The 20,962-nt window shown below is 44.8% G+C and overlaps 1 protein-coding gene across 19 annotated transcripts in view; it reads left to right on the forward strand.

The window, feature by feature from the left end:
• Mapk8ip3 (mitogen-activated protein kinase 8 interacting protein 3) overlaps positions 1-20,962 on the forward strand; it is a 42,779-nt gene that overhangs the window by 3,172 nt on the left and 18,645 nt on the right. For 7 of the 19 annotated variants that reach the window (XM_038326099.2, XM_038326106.2, XM_038326102.2 and 4 more), the window contains exons 2-6: positions 7,529-7,649; positions 11,368-11,438; positions 11,677-11,768; positions 15,892-15,915; positions 18,630-18,774. In XM_038326099.2, the coding sequence (XP_038182027.1) occupies positions 7,529-7,649; positions 11,368-11,438; positions 11,677-11,768; positions 15,892-15,915; positions 18,630-18,774 (453 nt within the window). The other 12 variants (XM_038326104.2, XM_038326118.2, XM_038326117.2 and 9 more) reach the window with 5 other exon arrangements.

Genomic DNA, 20,962 nt, shown 5'->3' on the forward strand with positions numbered 1-20,962 from the left:
GCTCTTAACTACTGAGCCTTCTTTTCAGCCCCAGAAACTAAAGTGGTTTCTTCAGTTACATTAAGAGCAGTTGTTTCCTAATGTACTAAAAGATTAAACCCAGGTCCCGTTCAATGCCGAGCTACACTCCCAGCTCCTAGCATTGATTTTTATAAATGAAGCTGTGAAGCTTTGGTAGTCAGAGCTGCTTTTCTTTTTGCCTCCATGAGTTGTTCCAGTATAGCAGTACTGGAGTCACCAGGGGAAAGCAGAGTCCTTTCCTCCCTGTGGAGCCCAGACCCTTGTACATGCTAGGCAAGGGCTCTTTCCCCTAAGTGACACTCTTGTTCCAAGAAACTCTAAGGTGGTAACAAATAGGTACAGAAACTCCATGCAGCCAGCGAGAACACAGGACTGGCCAACTGGAGCCTTGAGCTCCTAGATGGACGGCTCACCTTGCTGTGTCAGAAATCCGGGTGCCTCTGGACCACTGTGGCAGCACAGATAACAGGGCTGAGGACTTATAATAGAGGTCAGTTCTTCCAAATTCTAGATTTAAGGAATCAGCTATTTAAAACTTTGTTTTGAGATAATGCACAGAACACATGCAGAAATAATATTCTTCACCCAGAGTCCCAAACATGAGCTTTCTTCCAGGTTGCCTTTTTTTCCCACTCTGTCAACCTTCTAAGGCCTCCTCCAAGGCTCCTGCAATGTCCCTGCAGTCTCCTATATTTGGAATGGTTCCTCATTTTCTGCTGTTTGCAACCTTGATATATGATGAACATGTAGATCTGTCACTTTTTAGGGGGTGCCTTGGTCTAGCTTTCATGTGACCTGGTAATAAGACCCGTCCTCTGTAGAAAGAAAGCCAGAGCTACTGCAGTTACAGCATCCTGGTCATGTGAAAGATGGTGCCTTGAAGGGGCACAAACTCAGGAGGATACCCTTTCCTCAAATTACTTCTTGAAGTGGGAAGAGGCCCGTTCTTCTACCCTCATATGCCTTCCAACCTTCCCAAGTGCTGCTTCTACCACTCTACCCTGGGAAAGTTTATCAGGCCAATTCTGCCTCCCCCTGCCCTCGATTTCTAGCATCTCACAGTGTACTGAAGAGCATGAATATTCCCCATCATGTACCAGCTCTGAAGAGTTTAGTATCTTTTGGCTTGTCCTCCAGAGTTATTCTCTTTTCCCTAGCTGTACCCTCAGAGGGATACTAGTCCTGTGTGAAGGGAAAGAAAGCTAGCTTTTTGTTTCTGTGCATATCTCTCTTCCTCTGACAGCAGCCTGCCCTGTTCTATACTATCCAGCTCAGTACCTACTGGGTACAGTGGCCTTTGAGCATTTTTACTGTGACCCATGGAGCTGTGAAAGTGGGGCTTTATTTTCCTTTTTTGTTCTCTAGTGCTGGGAATGGAAAACAGGACCTCAGAGCATGGTAAGCAAATTCTTTACCACTGAGCCACACACTCAGCCTCTGCTTTTCATTCCTTTTAACTTGAATTGAGACAAACACATGTGGCCAGGACAAACATACCAGTATATCTGTGTGAGTAATCTGGCTGAATTGACTTCATATAAGAGCAGGTGACCAATATTTTTAAGTTAGCATTAGGCAAGAAAGGAAAGTGCTTAAAACATAGGTTTGTGCCAGGCATGGTGACACACACCTTAAATACCAGTACTAGGGAGGCAGAGGTAGGCAGATTTCTGTGAGTTCGAAGCCAGCCTGGTCTATGAAGTGAGTTCAAGGACAGCCAGTACCGTTTCACAGATTAAACCCTGTCTTGAAAAACAAAAAACAAGACCAAACAAACAAACAAAAAACATAGGTTGATATTTTTCAGTGGACATTTTCCAGTTAGAGGATTCTATCTAAAACAGTTGTATAGGAGATCAGGTAGGAGAAAATAGTGTGTTATGGTGGGGTGAGGGGTGCCAGCTCTCTAGGAAACAGCACAGGAGGTGATGAATTCTCACTGGGCTGGGAAGAGGACTGCTAAGGAAATCCCTAGTGCCCAGAAATAGCTGTGCTACTGGAAACAAGATTGAATATCTGATACTGAGCTTCACTGTCCTTTAGTCTTTGGGGGTAGAGGTTAACTCACTTATTGAGGTCTCATTGACATACACTGACTGCATATGCTTAGCGTCTGGTGTGATTCATAACACTCATGTAAGCCTCTAAAGTCTTGGCCACTGTTTTTAGAGTTCTCTGCCTCCTCACCCCCAGGTGACTGATTGATTACCTGCTTCCTTTAACTTTCATCTTTACTCCAGTTAAAGTAAAACTTTAACTAAGTGAACTTATGCAGGGTATACTCTTGTCTGGCTTTTCACCGAGCTTTGTGATTTTGAGATTTGTTGAAGTTGTTGCCTGTGGCACATTGAGTATCTTTTATAGCCTGGGAGAGTTATAACAAGTTAAATGTGACATAGCTCTATCCTTGAGGATGTTCCTCCATTTGGTGATTTTTCTTTGACAGATTCCTGAAATCAATAGGGACAGATTTAAAGCTGTGCCTTTTATGAAAATGTTTGGAGCACCCTTTCTCAATAAACCTCTTAGGTCTCCTATGGATTTTAAGTGTCACTCCTTCCATTCCCTGCCTCATTTGGGCTCCTGTTCCATTTTGTCTTACCTAGCCTTTTTCTGACCCTTCCTCTCTTTCACAAATACCCAGAAAAGCACACATTCCTGCAGACACACACTTAGCCATAGCTCTGTCTGGCTCAAATTTAGAATGCTGCCATTTTTTAAAGTGTGTGTGTGTCTGTATATGAATGAGGCTTGTATTTGGAAGTAAGCAAGTGCCTGCCACAAGCGTGCATGTGCAGATCAAAGACAATTTTTCCAGAGATGCTTCTCTCTGTCTACCTTGTTGAGGAAGGGTCCCTCTTATTTCTGCTGCTGTCCTCCATATTGAAGGCAGATTCTCCTGTCTTTGTCTCACATCTTACCTAAGATGCATTCCACAATATACAGCTTATTTGTGGATTACAGGGATCAAACTCAGGTTGTCAGGCTTTTGTGCCTAGAGCTTTTACCCATGGAGCCATCTCCCTGGCCTTAAAAAGCTTGAAAGCAAGGACCTGTGTCTACTGAGGCATTACAACATCTCCTTAGTAGTCATCACGTCAGATCGTGGGTAAGGCTGGGCCAGATTCGAAGCCTAAACCAGCGGAAGAAACTGTAGAGATGGCTCAGTAGTAAAACCATCTACTGGTTTTGCTTAGGACCCAAGTTCAATCCCCATATTGAATGGCTTACAACCACCTATAACTCTAGCTCTAGGAGCTCTGGTGCTCTCCCCGCCTCCTTTCTCTTTTGTTGTTATTAATTTGGTTGGTTTTTGGAGACAGGGTTTCACTATTCGGCCCTGGCTGGGTTCGTATGCACTGGTTGACCTAGAACTCATTAGGTAGGTCAGGTTTGCTTGCAATTTACAGAGATCTTCTTTTCTTTACCTCTAAAGTTTTGAATTTAGAGGCATGAGACACCACACTTAGCCCTCTTTCCCAGTTTTTTTTTAAAAATATTTATTTATTTATTTATTATGTATACAATATTCTGTCTGTGTGTATGCCTACAGGCCAGAAGAGGGCGCCAGACCTCTTTACAGATGGTTGTGAGCCACCATGTGGTTGCTGGGAATTGAACTCAGGACCTCTGGAAGAGCAGGTAATGCTCTTAACCACTGAGCCATCTCTCCAGCCCCTCTTTCCCAGTTTTTTGAGAGAGAGTCTTATTCTCTAGCCTAGTCTGACTTTGAATTTGCAGTAGTACTTACGGTCTTTGACATCCAAAGGCCTAGATTATAGGCATGAGCCGCCACATGCATTTTTTTCTTGTTATTGTGGTGGGTTGGTTGGTTTGTTGATGTGGGAGAGTCTTCTGTTTGTGTTGATTTCATTCATTAATAAAGAAACTGCCTTGACCCGTTTGATGGGCCAGCCCTTAGGTGGGTGGAGTAGACAGAACAGGAAGAAGGAAGTGAGGTAGATGGCTCAGTCAGATGCCACGCCTCTCCTAAGTGAGACAGATCACCATGCCTCTCCTCTCTGGGACAAACGCGATGAAGCTCTGGCCCAAGATGGACGTACGCTAGAATCTTCCTGGTAAGGCACCACTTCGTGGTGCTACACAGATTATTAGATATGGGTTAATCAAGATGTGAGTAAGAGGCTGGAACTAATGGGCCAGGTAGTGTTTAAATGAATACAGTTTGTGTGTTGGTATTTCGGGGCGTAAGCTAGCCGGGTGGCGGGAATCAGGGCGGCGGGAACACGGCCCGCAGCTCCACACTACAGTTTGTTAAATTTATTCATTTTATGTGTCTTAGTGTTTCATCTGCATGTGTAACTGCCTGTGTGCCTGGTAACCAGGGAGGCCAAAAAGGGGCAAAGAATCCCCTGGGACTAGAGTTACAGATAGTTGTAAGCCATGTGGTGCTGGGAATTGAACCCCAGATACTCTGCAAGAGCAGCCAGTGTTTTAACCACCGAGCCATCTCTCTAGTCTCTGAGATAAGAGCTCACGTAGTCTAGGCTAGTCCAAGGTTACTGTTTTGCTGAGGCTGGCCTCAAGCACCAGGTGTGATTATATTCTTTTTTGTTTCCCCTCCATTTTTTTTTTTTTTTTTTTGAGACAGGGTTTCTCTCTCTATCCCTATCTGTCCTGGAACTCTCTCTGTAGACCAGACTGCCTTGAACTCAAAGGTCCACCTATCTCTGCTGGGATTAAAGGCATTTGCCACCACTTCCGTGCTATGATTTTACTCTTTTCTTTGATTACTTGTCCTAAAAATCAGAGTGCATTAAATCAGTTGTTGTGATGTATCAGATGGATACTGGATGGATTTTTAGCATGAATATGAGAAACACTTGCTGCATTCCTGAACTATGGCCATATTACTAGCCCACATCTAATATTGAATGTAGAAATATCCCTGTTCTTCCTCGTGTTGTCTAGTAGTTCTTGAAGATAGTGTCTGTAACTCCAGCCTCCCAGCTCAGGACCTGCACTCTTGTGTTTCAGACCTAGGTAGTTCTACAGTGTGGAAGATGTAAAGTTGGCCCTGAAGGAACATCTAATTAGTGTTTGCTATCCCAGCTGTCCCTGAATAAATACTAGATGGATATAGGTGCCGCTCTTGGTACAGAAAGTAGCCAGAGGTGATGGCACAGGCGCAGCAGCCCAAGTTGCCCACAGCTCCTCGTCTGTGTGCTTCCTTAAGACAAAAGACCAGTAAGGCACATTTTTTCTTTTGGAAATTCATTCCCTTTCTTTCCCCCTGTGCAAAAGAACCTGATTTTTGATTCCTCTTAGCATTCACTTCTAACATGCTAGATGAGTTCCTATGGGTGTTCCTGGGCTACAGAACTGTGAGAGAGAAGAGGTTGACCTTCCCAGGAAAGCATGCGTGGTTTAGGAAAGCTGTAGCAGCTGCGATTCCTATTGTAAGGGATTGCATAGCCAGCACTCTACATCCTGAGAGTCCTGAATACTGACTTTTGTTGTCTCCTTTTATGTTTGACAGGGATATAAAGTTGACTTCTTCCTTTTATATTTTACATGTAAAATGAGAGAGCAATCCCATTTCATGGAATTCTTTTTTAAAAAAGGCTGATTAGTATATGTTCTTCATATGGTAATTGTATCCAGTTGATTCACAGTCACTTGTTTTCATTGTATATCTGCATATACACACAAAGACACTTGCATTTTGCTGGCTATGGGGTATTCTTCCTTCAACTTACTTGAGTGCAATGATGTCCTTAATCCTGAGTTGAATTCCTTCTGGCTGCATGCAGTCTCTTCCCTCCCAGCTCCTTCCTCCCCTCCTCTGGGGTTTTCCACTCTCACTGGCTATACAGGATGAGTCATCCTCCCATCCTTCTCTGGAGCTCAGTGCTCCAGCGCAGAGACCTTGGTCAGGTTGCAGCAGGAGAGACATCAGACTGATCAGACAGTTGTGCAGTTGGCAAAGGTGGGTTATTACATGAAACTTGACCCTAGCCAGAAACCAACACCTGAAATTCAAGGTTCGCTTTATATTCATGTCCTTTGAGAAGCTTTTTATGCCTTTAAAGCCCACCAGTAATTTATGCTTCCTACAGAAGGAATTTCTTGGACACATTACAGTTTTCTGTTCAGTGCTTACACACACTTCCTTCTTCAATCCTTACTGCTGTAGAAGTCATACCAGGTATCCATCAATGTTAGTTCCTTAGCTTGGCCCTCTGCAGAGGCAATGTCCATACCAAGGGTCCGCGCCATGGTGGTGACTTTTCTTTGAGCCTGATTAGGTATCTTTCGTTTTGCAGAGTGGTTTCTTTTCACTTGGTTGATGATGGTCATTATACTCAGAAACTTAACAGGATAAGCTTTTTCAAAGACTGAGTGAGTGAGTGAGTGGTGCTTGTTGTTTGTAGTTCAGAAACGATTGATTTTCAGCTAAGGGGTGATTAATGGGGCTGGAGCGATGGCTCAGGGGTTAAGAACACTGGCTGCTCTTCCCGAGGATCCATGTTCTATTCTCAGCACCCACATGTCAGCTCACAACTATCTGTAACTCCAGTTCTGGGGAATCTGATTCCCTAGGATCCTGCCTGCATGTGGGACACATAGCTCACACAACCACACACATATACTCATAAAAATAAGCGATAAATAAATAATGAAATGGAGATGAGGAGAAAAGTTGCCTTTTCTTCATTTAGAAGTTTTGGGGTTTTGTTTGTTTGTTTGTTTGTTTGTTGTTGTTGTTGGGGTTTTCTTTTGTTTGATTGGTTGGTTTTTCATCCAAGAGAGGGTTTCTCTGTGTAGCCCTGGCAATCTTGGACCAGGCTGGTTTACTCATAGAGATTCACCTGTTTCTACCTTTTGAGTGCTGGGATTAAAGGTGTGTGCCACCACCACCCAGCCATTGAGAAGTTTAATACTGACAAGAATAATCTATTCGCCAGGTAGTTATGGCACACGCCTTTAATCCCAGCATTCAGGAGGCAGAGGCAGGATCTATCTCTGTGAGTTCAAGGCCTGCCTGGTCTGCAAAGTGAGTTTCAAGACAGCTAGGGCTGTTAGACAGAAAAACCCTGTCTTGAAAAAACAAAACAAACCAAAACAGAAAACCTATTCTATTGCAGACCAAGATGGGCCACGTCATTTGTAGAGCCCAGTGTTCAGAACTTACTGAAAATTTCTGAACATTAACTGATCATGGGCCTTCTTCCTACTGCTCATGTGGCCCTGGAAAGGTCTTTGAAGGCAGAAGTCATGGGCCATCAGGAATGGTATTAGCTGGCCACAGGTTCTAGTCACTCATTCTTGGAGTGTTCTCTTGCTTCTTGTCAGGGTTTATCTGTGATGTCTCTACAAATGGGGAAAGAAAGCATGAAGGGGTAGGGAGCAGAATCTAGTGGAAACCCCACCACTGGTCAGCTATGACCTCAAACTGTCTCTAGATTCTTGGGTTCTTGAACTTGGGCTTTTTCATGTAAAGGGCAACTGTCACCTTCTGATCTTTTGTCTTTACCATGCATAGAAATTCATTGAATTTGAAGATGCCTTGGAGCAGGAGAAGAAAGAACTACAGATCCAGGTAGAACATTATGAGTTTCAGACACGTCAGCTGGAGCTAAAGGCCAAAAACTATGCAGATCAGAGTAAGTAGCTAGCAGGAGCCATTAGTTGGGACTGCATGGATATTTTAAGACTGCTCTTGGGAGGAACACACGGATTGTTGACTAAAGGGGGTGGGTGCCCAAGGTGAGTGGTTGGCTTTATTTTCATTTCACTCTGATTTTCAGCTCTTTCTTCTGTCTCATCATACAACTGTATTTCCATAATCGGCCTCAATCCTTTGTGGAAATAAAGTCTTTGTGGCATAACACACTTGTTTTACTGTTTAATCTGACTATAAATAACAAAGCACTCATACCCTAGGTCCTTCTGTGGTTCTGAGGAACAAAGCACCGTGGCCTTGGGCCCGGACTGCTGTTTGTAAAGCTAAAGATTAGTGTATTGCTGGAGTCCCTGTTTTAGTGACAATCACTATAGACCTTTAGCTTTGCTTCTTGTTTGCAAGTACCAGCTGCCTGCCTGCTGCTCTCCTCAAACCTCAGCCCCAGAGTAGGTCAGCATTAACCTATGAAGCTAGGTTTTCCCCTTCCCCAAATTCTGGCCAAAAGCATCTGTAGGAAAGGTGAAAAGGTGCTTTTAAAAATTAAAAAAATACTATAAAAACAATTATACTGTACTTAAGGGGCTAGAGATCAGTTATTAAGATTGTATACTGCTGGGGGAAGGTAGAGGGAGCAGGAGGAGGGGAGGGAAAATGGAAAATGGACTTGACATGTAAAAGATAGTTTTGTTTTGTTTTTAAATAAATTAAAAAATTTAAAAAAATTGTGTACTAGTCTTCCAGAGGGGGGAAAAAAGATTATGTGCTAGTCTTCCAGAGGACCTGATATGGTTCCCAGCACCCGCATTAGGCACCTTACAACTGCCTGTAACTCCAGTTCCAGGAGGTTCCGATGTCCCTAGCCTCCTCAGGCACCTTCACTGTTGAGCATAACCCTCCTACCCCACTCCTACATATACATGATTTAAAATAAGAAATCTTTAAAATTATACTTAAGGGCTGGAGAGATGGCTCAGAGGTTAAGAGCACTGACTGCTCTTCCAGAGGTCCTGAGTTCAATTCCCAGCAGCTACATGGTGGCTCACAACCATCTGTACTGAGATCTGGCGCCACCTTCTGGCGTGTGGGCATACATACGGGCAGAACACTATAAATAATAAATATATCTTAAAAGAATGTCTATTTATGGGCAATAAATATTAAAACACTACACTTAAACTACAGGTTACTAGTTTACCGTTACAGCCGTCTGTTCAGTCTTCTTTTGTTTTTGGCTTTTCTGAGACAGCGTTTTTCTGCACAGCCTTGACTGTCCTGGAACTCGCTCTGTAGGCCAGGCTGGCCTCGAACTCACAGAGATCCTCCTGCCTCAGCCTCCCAAGTGCTGGGATTAAAGGTGTGTGCCACCATACCTGGCTTCAATATTTTTTGTAATTCAAAATTTCAGTGACAAAAAATGCATTTGCCACTTTATTTGGTTACTTTGAGAAACAACTACCTTCATTTCTCTGTGAAATTACAATTGAATTGGGGAGGAAAGAAAAACTGACCTAATAGGTTAGGTTTGACCTATTTCAAGGCTGAGTCTCAGAGGTACTGTGCTAGACTAACACCCTGCTAAGCATGAGTCTGAGGGTAAGCAGTGGGCAGGCCCCTTCTACACATGCTAGTGTTTGCAAACAGTAAGTAAACCTAAAGGCCTATTTTGGTCATGTATAATAAACCTTTATTTACACAGGTGCTGTGACTTTCCTTTTGATTAGAGTGTTTCACATATAAAAACTTACTATTTTCTTTGAAAGGAAAAAATGACAACTGAGATTAGTAGGTGGTGATTCTCTAGGCTAGCATGAGACCTGAGGGCCAAATGGAAACTGCCAACCAGACACTGGCTGCACAGACATCCAAGCAAGGGCCTGCAGGGAGGTCCTGAGGTCTAATACTGGTTCCTTCTAGAAACACAGACAGAGGCAGGGGCAGAGACAGACTGTTTGAACACACCTGACATGCGTAGACTTTTTGCATCTTGGGCAGCAGCTATTTACGTGTGTGCTGTATTAGTTTGTGTGAGTCATGCATATGGTGCACATGTCTGTAAGTCATATATATAAGTCACATGTGTTCTGTGCCAGTGTATAAGTTATGTGTAGGTTGGGTACTAGTATCTATAAGTCAGATGTGTGCTAGGTAATAGAGAATTCTAAATTATGGGCTTTGTTTGTTGGTGTCTGTGTTGGGTGCTGGTGTCCCTAGGTCATATGTATTGGGTTCTGATGTCCCTGAGCCCCATATGCATTGGTTGCTGGTGTTCTTGGACTCCATGTGTGGTGTGTATGGTGTCTCTGGTTCTTCTGTGCATTGGGTACTAGTGTGTGTTGGATTCTGATATCCCTAGATTCTATTTGTTGTTGGGTGCTGGTGTTCATGCTTTGGACTTCTTCAAGAAAAAATGGAGTTGACTTTGCCTTGAACTGATTACCTATGCTGAACTTCAGAAAGGGGTCCCCACACTACAACTGATTTGCAGATGCAGGATGAGCAGCAGTAGCCTCCACAGATACCACCTGGCAGCTCATTGCCAGGCCATAGAACACAGCTAAACACAGATGATCTAAAATGAATTGTAGACCCATATAATTTGGGGGTTTTTTTAGATTTTTTTTTTTTATGTATACAACATTCTGCTTCGATGTATGCCTGCATGCCAGAGGAGGGCGCCAGATCTCAGTACAGATGGTTGTGAGCCACCATGTGGTTGCTGGGAAATGAACTCGGGACCTATGGAAGAGCAGCCAGTGCTCTTAACCACTGAGCCATCTCTCCAGCCCGACCCATATAATTTGTTAAGTCAATTTAGAAAAGCCATCAGGAGGCCAGGAGAAAGTGAGGTAATGATGAAAGCCAGAGAAGGACCATATCACCCAAGGTCCAGGACACATAAGTTTCACATGTCGTGCTTTGTTTAATCCATCCCCATCACGTAGTGGGCTACAGAGACAGAGATACAGAGCAAGGCACACAAGGGTAGTGGCATGCTGATTACATTAGTAAGACCCAGGGATAGGTTTTCTGACCAGTATTGCCAGTTAGTTTATTAGTCAGTTATATTTTCTAGACAGGTACATGGCACAGCAGAGGGGACCATTCTGGGTGTCACCAGTTTTTGTTAGCAACCTAGAGAAGCAAGTTCAGCATTGATGCGTGTAAGGAATGCTGCTGTTCATTTTATCATTCACTTCTGAGTTCTGTCAGGCTTTAACATGGCTCTGATGATTCCCTTGAATTTTGTCTCTTCATGAGCTTCTTACTTCTTTTTTAAAAAAGATTTATTTATTCACTTACTTTAGGGGCATTGGGGTTGGAACCCAAGGTCTTATTCATCATACTAGGCAAGTAGTCTGCCCCTGTGTTCTCATTTTCACCCACCCATGGCACACGCTATGGATTTTGCCTATGTTTTGGAAACATCTGACTGCCCTGAGCAGTTAAGTTCCACCCATCCTGGTTTCCTTTACAGTGGGATTGAACATTCTTACATGTGTGGCACATACTACATACCATTTATATTGACCAGCCAATCATATTCTACTTTAGTACTCTTAACAAGAACAAACTAATCTTTCTGCGCACATAGTGCTGTCCTGCTGTGCCATGTGTCAGAGTTTGGTTACAGTCCATAGGATATGTACTGAGCTATGAAGGCTGGACTGTGCAGCTGACGCTGTGGTTGTGTTTTCCAGTTTCCCGATTGGAGGAACGGGAATCGGAGATGAAGAAGGAGTACAATGCCCTACACCAGCGGCACACAGAGGTAGGTGCGAGTGGGCAGCCTTCTGGGCTGAGAGTGGGTATTAACTGCTGCGGCTGCAGTTAGTATTTACTACTGATCTTTAGTCCCTTCTTCTAATGCCTTCATTGTTTGGTAGAAAGCTATCTATTCTTGTTCCTTAGATTCTTGTTCCCTAAATGAGCTGTTTTATCTAAGCACAGCACAAGCTATAGCATTGGGAGTTCCGTGGGTGACACTAACAGGGAGCCCCTCTTGACAGATGATCCAGACCTACGTGGAACACATTGAAAGATCCAAGATGCAGCAAGTTGGGAGTAGCGGCCAGACAGAGAGCAGCCTGCCAGGGCGGAGGTAGGTGGGCTGTCTGGGCATGGTTTGGTGGGTGGGAATGTGCATAAAGGTACGGGTATGGCTTCTGCTGTCACTGCAGTCTTTACCTTCTGCTGAGTCCCAGGTCTGTGTCTGAAGCTCAGGAAGACTGTATACAGTCTCTCTTTGTTCTTTATGGATTCTGATTTTGCAAATTTTCCTACTTACTAAAATATATTTGAAAACTTGCCATTCAGTGCTTTCATAGTTATTTGCATCCTATGGGGTGTGGGGTTTGAGCCAAAGGGTAGGCTCTTGACCAAGATTTAACTCAGTGGTGCTCTAATCTCCCATCTGAACCCCTGCCTAGAAACCAGTGGAAGGGACCAGGAGGATCTGCACAGCATCCTTTCAGAAGTACTTGGAGACCTTGACCTGATAATGTGGCTTTGAAGTATGGGATCTTTAAGCAGTCACCCAACACTTTTTACCTTATTTTCTTATTTATCCTGATATATATATATATATATATATATATATATATATATATATATATCATCTAGTAGAGTCAATCCAGATGAGTTGTGGAATCTAAAGCTAAGATCATCATAAAATATGTGCATAGTCCCCTTGGGCAGTAGCTTAGCGTTGCTCTTCACCTGTGGTCTGAAACAGGCGTGTCTAGCCTTTGGCCCTTAACCACACGGGTTCTAAGATAGCCATGGATGCAGCCCAACACATTTGTAGGTGACAGCATCATATAGTAAAGTCAAAAAGTTGGACACCTCTGCTCTAGAATATACTATTATTAATCAGCTATTAGGAGAAGAATGATGGGCCACCTTGCTCAGCCCCTGTCCTCATGCAGGGTAGAATAATGTCCACAAATCTCCCCACCTTCAGGTCCTTGTTAGGCCCAAGTTCAGGATTTGGTGCTGGGTTATTTGTTTTGTTTTGTTTTATTTGTTTGTTTGGGACAGGGTTTCTCTCTCTCTCTCTCTGTAACTTTGGAGCCTGCCCTGAAACTCACTCTGTAGATCAGGCCTCGAACTCACAGAGATCTGCCTGGCTTGGTGCTGGTTTTACTGAAACATCAGGGAGAACCTTGCTAAGCGTGGGTTCTTTACTACTTTCTACGTCAGAGTCTGGAGATCTAGAGAGCAATACCAGAGGTCATCCAGGGCGTCACCAGCTTGAGAGTTGAGTGATTAGAGATGACATTAGTCAAGTGTGGGAGGTGCTAGAACCACACATTGAACCAGGTATCACCCTTGCTCTATTGTTCCAAGTTCCTACAACTGAGCCTTTTGAAACCAGGTCTGGACCAGAGAAAGCCTCTAGTCACTTCGCAATAAGACTGCACTTTCCTCTTGTTTGACTGTTCTTTGCCTTATATCTGCAAATGAGAAGGTTCAGAATATAGAGTTCTGGGCTTCATCAACCACGTTCTGAGTGACTGGCATTCAGCATGCCGGAATCTCTGACGTGAAAACAAGACTGCACTTATTCAGATCTTGTAGGCCTGGGGAAGGGAGGGAGAGGCTGGGTGTGTGTTCTCTGACACAGTGCTGCTACTTCTAGCAGGAAGTAGAGTGCAGTATTTATAGTTAGTTCTGGTCTGTAGACAGGCACAAGCAGTTTGACCCCAAGCTCTAAGAATTAGTGAGACAATAGGGATGAAATTTTGGTGAGATATAATCCTGGCAGTTTATTATTGCTGAAAGTAGAAGTATTGAACTTCATACTGTCAGTTGCTGGCCCAGGAAGACTCTATTCCAAACTGTGACATCTTAACACTGTGCCCTCAGAAAATTCCAAGTTACCAGACTGCTCTTGTAATCAGTGATCTTTAAGGGAGCAGAGATGGTATCTGAGTTTAGTGTAGGGATTGGGAGGTATGGCATCTTTGTATAGAACTTCAACATTCCAGAATCTTGTGGCAGTCTCTTGCTAGTATGTTCTTCAGGAAAACACCTTGGATGGCTCAAGTCTGTAATCTGAGCACTTGGGAGTGGTGGCAATAGGAAAACCCATGTTAAAGGCCAGCTAGCATTACATAGTAAATTCCTGGGTAGCTTAGCCCACAGAGTAAAACACTGCCTTAAAAAACAAAACAAGAAATAAAAGAGAATTGTTTTGCAGTTTTATGATTGAAAATGTGGGGGAAACATGCCCAATGTATCCCAAGGAAGCCGGACAACATGACTTAGACCTAGGAGTGCAGACTGAATGTACATGGTACCTTGTGTCACAGGTCCTGTGGTTCTGCAGAAATAGGTACCTAGGATCCTGTGAGCTCAGCCAAAACCAAAGCTGGACTGTGTTGAAAGCCATGTGGGTGGTGAAACTGACCTCTGAAGACTCTGATCATCACCATGGGCCAGGCTAGGTTACCTGTTTTTCCTTTGGAAAAGAAACCCCCCAGCTTCAGGCAGTTGTGCTTTGCTGTGGGTATCTACTTGGTGAAGGACTGGAGGCCTGTCCAGGAACTTGCTACCAAGGTATTCTATGGGAGCCATAGCTCTACACAGTCTACATAGCTGGGTATCCAGAGCCTCTACTTCTATCCCTGGTTTCTCCCTTCATCTCCAGGCAACCAGGCTGTAGCAAGCATGTTTCCTACCTGAGAGGAGTTGGGAGTTTAGGGTGCTTGAACTGGTGCTGTTTCCTGTCCTTTCTTCCCTAAGAGAACCAGAATGCTTTTTTTTTTAAAGATTTATTTATTTATTATGTGCACAGTGTTCAGCCTCCATGCCTGCAGGCCAGAAGAGGTCACCAGATCTCATTACAGATGGTTGTGAGCCACCATGTGGTTGCTGGGAATTGACCTCAGGACCTCTGGAAGAACAGTCCATGCTCTTAACCTCTGAGCCATCTCTCCAGCCCCACCAGAATGCTTTTGACATGTTCTATGAGAAGTGGATCTGTAAATCTCCTCTGTCTGTGGCCATTTTGTTCTCTGGTGCCAAGAATAAGAGTGACTCCAAAAAACCTTCATGGCCTTTTCTGTTGTTTGACAAATGGGATTCTCCAGCCTGACCAGTAGTCTTGTTTTACTGAAGTCAAACTCTTGGGCACTTGATCTGACCTGCCCGTGGAACTCCCCAAGACCAAGGTATAGGCATCCTTGTTGCCTTTGTCTCCTGACCCCATTGCTAGCTTTCTATACTAGTCTCCACAGCATAGGAGAATGGACCTGTTATCAGGTTTGTGTAGACTGGGGTGGGTAGGCTGTGCTAATGCTCACCTCTGGTCTCTAACCATCACCCTGGACAGTGCCACTAAAGTTTCTTAACCCATAGACTCCTTTCTATTGTTAGCAAGTAATTAAAGAAACTAATCTGTCTCCCATGGTCTAAACCCCAGCTGGGAGGAAACAAGGCAGTGCAGGGCCCCAGACATGGACAGCAGCTAACTTGACCCAGAGTAATGGGCTAGTTGAGGTGAAGAAAGAACCCTTCCCAAGTGTGTGCATGGTCACAGGGGAGATTGTACTTCAGTGTTGCCAAAGCTCTGCCCTTGGGTTGAGGTGGAAGGATGCTTTGTGTCCTTTGGGTCAGATATTTAAGTTGGTCCCCTCTGAGCTCAAACTCTTCCAACTCGCCACAGGGACTGCATAATGTCTTTATTCCTCCTTAGTCTGAGGTGCTGGTCACTTTTGGTACATGTGGCCTTTTCCTGCACTCCTGGCGTGGTTTTCAGAATCTTGTATGTTTTCAGAATCTTGTATGTGGAATGAACTTAGTGGAATTTCAAACACTGGCTGGGCTGGTCTTGAACCATTGCTGCAGATGTGGGTGGAGCCTGCGTGTCTCTGTGCTCTCATCCTATGTGCACATGTGTGCTAGGTATTTGTGATAAGCCTGGTGCTTGCCCACCTGGTGCTACCTGTTTAGTAGGTCACATCCTATGGTCTTTTGTCAAAACCACAAAGATCCGTATCCCGTGTGTCTATTCCTGTAGATACTGTGTATAACTGTTTGTGTAGAGGGGAACACATGATGGGGTCCAGATATCTCACCATCATCATGTTCATACTTTCCCTATGAATACATGCATAGTTATTGCCAGTCTGACCTTCATTCTCTAATGTGGTCTTCTTGTCCTGCTCTCTGTGCTGTCGCTGCTGTGCTGTGTGCTGGCCATTGTCTGTTGCTGCTTGCAGTCCTCGCCAGTCGTGGAGGAAAAGGTAAAAGCCTGTGCTGGTCTTTGCCCACTGCAGTGCTAGGGTCACTATGAAGATTGGGGTTGTCTGAGGGAAGAATTAGGACAGTGATTATGTTGATTCAAATCACAGGTGTTTTTGATGACCTGCAGCTGTCTATTCACAAGACTGAAGAAGTACAGACTTAGTGGGTACCTCGGCATAGCCACACATTAGTTGGCAGAGCAAGAGTTCCCTGAGTTTTCTAGGTTTCAGGTTCTACCCAACACTCAAGAAATGTCTACCATTATCACAGACGAAATCATGCCATAGACTCCAGCCTCTGAGAGCAGTGTGTGGCTGAAGTTTCAGCTTGCCCTGTTTTGGGAGGTGGTAGACCAGTAGAAGCATCTTAAGCTGGGGATTTAATCATCTGCAATGTATGTGTTTTTCTGTCCTCTGAGACAAGAGCCACCTCACTTGTTCTCATCCTGTAGCATCTAGAGGAGAAGAAAAGGAGAGGAGCGGAACAGGCATCATTAGCTTAAGGACAAGGCCTAGGTACACGTTATGTTCTTCTCACCGAAGATCAAGAGTAAGAGTACTTAATGGGGTCAGAGCTAGGCCCAAGGGTCTTCCCCATGGGGGCACAATATGGTTAGGGAGGCTGGGAGCCTGCTGGGAAATGCAGGACTAATGAGTTCCTGCTCCGGTCCTGGCTATGCTGCCTTTTCAGTGGCCCAGAGGCTCGGCACTTGTGAGATCTTGTCAGTAGGGCTGAGGTAGGGAAGTTCAAGTAGATAAACTCTCCAACTCTCTTGGGGCTCAGCATCTGAATTCTTTCCACTTAATGCTCATCAGCCCAGCATGTCCTGTGTGGAGGAATCGTGTAAGCTAGGTATTGGAGAGTGCCTTCCAGAAACACTTCAGCCCTGAGCATTCCTCCACTACCCCAACCCATAGTCCCCACATGTAACACTCAGTCAACATCTTTGGTTCTGTTCTTTCCATGACAAGCCAACAAAACAGCAGAGTCCAGTCCCAGTAAGTGCTAGGGTCTCCTTACTGCAGGAGACAGTGTTGTTTGGGGTAGGGCAGACTAACTGCCCTATCTCTCCCAAGAGACCCCTGCACAGACTCATACTTTCTCAAGTTGAAGGGCCAGCCACAGGCAGTTCCTGAGAGTGCTACTGCCTTCAGCCCTCCCTATCCTCTGGCATTCTTCATGCAGTAAGGAAAGGATACATTTCTTGCCTTTAGAGTATGTGTTGGTAGCCTCTGAATATGGCTCCTTGTGACCCCAGACGAAGACATCTCCCCTCTCATGTCTCTAGGTGCTGAAACCCAGTTTTAGAAGTTTTGGCATGACCAGACTAATGCTTGACCTGAATAGCTTTGAACAGTTTAGACAGAGCCCTGGGAGTGTGGTATTGCCTAGACCTGTGTATGGCCAAACCTGCTTGATTGGCAGCCTCTGACAGGATGGCTTTGGAATCTGTCCCCACTATTTACTATTCATGGCTCGTGCAGAATCTTGGGGACGAGCTTGAGCTTTGCTCTTTACCTTCAGTTTACCAGATTGTCTAGATCTGGACTTGTTTTCTGTGAGCTCTGATGGCTGGGGGGGGGGTCTGCACATAGAAACCATGTCCTCCATCACAGTCTAGCAGTCACCACAGCAGCGCTCTGGCCGTGTCCTGGTAAGGTACTCACAATGAGAAGCCCTGAGAAGGGACTGGGAGGAGATGGGTCAGTGGGGGCTCAGATCCCCAAAGCTTGCTGGCTGGTAGGCTAGTAAGTGGGTGAGTGCAGTAGAAGACCCTGTCTCAAAATACAAGGTGAAGGGGCTGGAGAGATGGTTCAGTGGTTAAGAGCATTGATTGTTCTTCCAGAGGACTCAGGTTCAATTCCCAACTCACACTGTCTATAACTCCAGGATCCAACATCCTCACATGAACATATATACAGGCAAAACACCAATAAAATAAAATAAAAAGTACAAGGTGGAGACTTACATGCAAAAGTCCAACAAACTAGTTGGTTAAGGGAGAATAAAGGTATGGTTGTGGGGCTGGAGAGACTGCTCTTCCAAAGGACCTGAGTTCAATTCCCAGCACATGTACCAGGCAGCTCACAACTGCCTATACCTTTAGCTGTATGGAATCTGACTCCCTTCAGGACTCACCTGACACCTGGACTCACATGCATATACCCACACACAACATCTATATACAGAATTTTAAAACAATAAATATTAAAAAAGCTCTTGCTGGTATTGCTTTAGGATTGCTACCTCTGACACTATTTCTGTTTAAAATTTAAATAGGGGAGTTGGAGAGTTGGCTGATAGGTTAAGGGCACTGACTGTTCTTCTAGAGGATCCAGGTTTGATTCCCAGCATCCACATGGTAGCTCACAACCATCTGTAACTCCATTTCTAGGGAATGCAGTGCCTTCTTCTGGCCTCCATTGTTCTAGGCATGCATGTGCGCAGATGTACATGCAGGCAAAACAACCATACACGTAAAATATTTTTTTTAAAAAAATTAAATAAAAAATGATGGAAGCGAAAAATACCTGAGTCCTAGTTAAGAAACAGTTTTCAAATGTGTGGAAATGATACTTAGTGGTTGAGTATGGAATGCCACTTTAAACATTGCCATCTACTAGACATTATCTCTGTGCCAAGAAATGAACTTTGTTTCTCTCATAGCACCCTCTAACCGTCTACTCCTGTGCTTGTCTCCTTCCTACTGCAGCAGGAAGGAGCGTCCCACCTCTCTGAATGTCTTCCCCCTGGCTGACGGCATGGTACGTGCACAGATGGGGGGCAAGCCCGTGCCTGCGGGGGACCACTGGCACCTGAGTGACCTCGGCCAGCTGCAGTCCAGCTCCAGCTACCAGGTTTTGTAGCCATGGGTGTAGCAAGGGTCCCCAAACTACTGATATCCCATGTCCATTCAGGGGACTCCAGTCCTTGCCTTTTTCCCTGAGTTAGCTCATGCCATCCTGACATAAGACAAGGACAAAGAAACAGAGCTGGGGTGTCAGGAGGCATGAGCTTCCTGCTCTGACCTCACATTAGCACCTGTGAGTCCAGGCTAGCCCCTTTGTTTCTCAGGCCACTCTGCAGCCAAGGACGCTATGTTTTTTAAGATTGAACTTAGCTACAACAGAACATATCCCCAAATATATGCCTTTCTCTGACTAGATGTACCAGGATACATGGTATTCTCAAGGCTTTTACAAGCCTTCAGTGTCTAGACTCGGAAGCTTCTGCTAGGAGGAGGCATAAATATTGAGATAGCTTTTGGCCTGGGCTCTTTTCTACTTGACTCTGGTCATAGTTCTTCAGCTACAAGTTGAGAAGACAGATACTACCACTTGCAGGTATGTATCCCAAACATAGAGCCCAGAAAAGGCCAGGTTATTTATTCAGGGCTCCAGGTCATTTTTTGTACAAGGGGTCTGTGTGCTTAGACTGTCTGGAAGGTAGCTGCAGCATTGCCAAGTAAGGGAGACTGCCGTCCTGGGGTGGAGGAGGTGCCCCTGGGTCTGGTGGAAAGTTTCCCACAGAGGGAACTGGGGACATCTACTCTTGGGCCTCTGAACTTGGTGGATGTGGAATCTAGAACTTCTGAAATTTCCTGCTGTTCTTGGCTGACTGTTCTGCCTGTGTCCAACTTGCCTGTAGGGGCTGCTGTGTGCTGATGGCTCTGTCAGAAAGTGACCCACTGCTTCTGTTCTTGTTTTAGGCAATGAGTATATCTTTGAGACAGGTACCGGTGCTCTGTCTCACTGTCATGTCAGTGTCTGTGCCCTGAGGAGAAGGCAGCAAGACCCATAAGCATTTGCTATCCCTGGTCATCTAGACATGGCCTTGCCATTATGCCGGCTTTTCACTCTCAGTCGCTTGCCCATTCACTCTCCCTCACAGCAGACCTGTGGAAGGCTTCCCTTAAGCATCTGCAGAAGCTACAGGAAAGCCATGGGAGCTTATGCCTGGCCCAGCCTGGCTCCAGGCACCCACTCAAGCCCATGCTTTACCAGCTTTTCTTCTTGTCTTTTCTGTCTCTGCTGCGTTCTTTTTTTCTCTTAAACCACAAATGTTTTATGTTTTAGTTTGTTGTGTGTTTTATTTAATTTTTCTTATTTTTAAAAGTAATTACATTAAGTTCTTTTTATTTCATGCTCCAAATTTTAAGGTTTTTCTAATTTCTTAATTTTTGTTTGTTTTTTGTTTTGTTTTTTGTTTTTATATACTATAGTGTTTTAACCAAACAGTTGTGGCTACTCATGGTGAGGAATGATCGCTAAGAGTGTGGGTTCTTTGCAATACATTTGGAGGTCACTGCTCCCCGTTGATGTTTAGGAGGTTGAGAGGTTTGCCCTAGGTAAGTGGTGGCCAGGGGGGTGTATCCCCTGGGTAAGTGTGGCCCTGTAGGATAACAGAGTGGGGACACTGGGGGAGGCACAACCCAGGGGCAAAATGCCCCCATTTTACAATAGGCAGAGGAAATGGACTTTGGGAAAGGAGGTCTGGAAGTGAGTGGGACTCATGCTCTGGCTCCTTCCTGGCCTGCTTGCATTTTCTTTTTCCTTGGTGGCAGCAGCAGTTGTCTGCATCTGGAAGGCACCTGGATGCCGCTGAAGAGGGGCAGGCACAAGTCTTGAGAGCTACATCTCATGATCCATGTGAACCATGCTCACCTCTTGGCATTCACAAGGATTGAAGAAGAAAAATGTTTCTTCCTTGTCATATTGGGCAGAAGCTGGATCCAGATACAGAGCTAGAATTTTGTTACAAAGCCATTTCCAAGATGGCTGGACTACATGCCGGCATTAGGGTCCTTGCCTCAGCACTGCTGGCTAGGACTGAATTGTGTTTGGCTGTGGGCCATCGACCATTGTAGGATACAGAGTGGCATCCTTGGTCTTCACTCACTTGATGCTGGGAGCGCCAATGAATTCTGACAAGAGAGCAGTCCTTTGCCAACCATCCCTACACAATTGCTTGTATAGAAATAAAGACGCTTGGTAGATAAAGCTAGAACCTTGTCATTTGAAGAAATGACTATATCCAGTACTGAGA

The sequence above is a fragment of the Arvicola amphibius genome, chromosome 4, assembly GCF_903992535.2.
Source record: "Arvicola amphibius chromosome 4, mArvAmp1.2, whole genome shotgun sequence".
Classification (NCBI taxonomy): Eukaryota; Metazoa; Chordata; class Mammalia; order Rodentia; family Cricetidae; genus Arvicola; species Arvicola amphibius.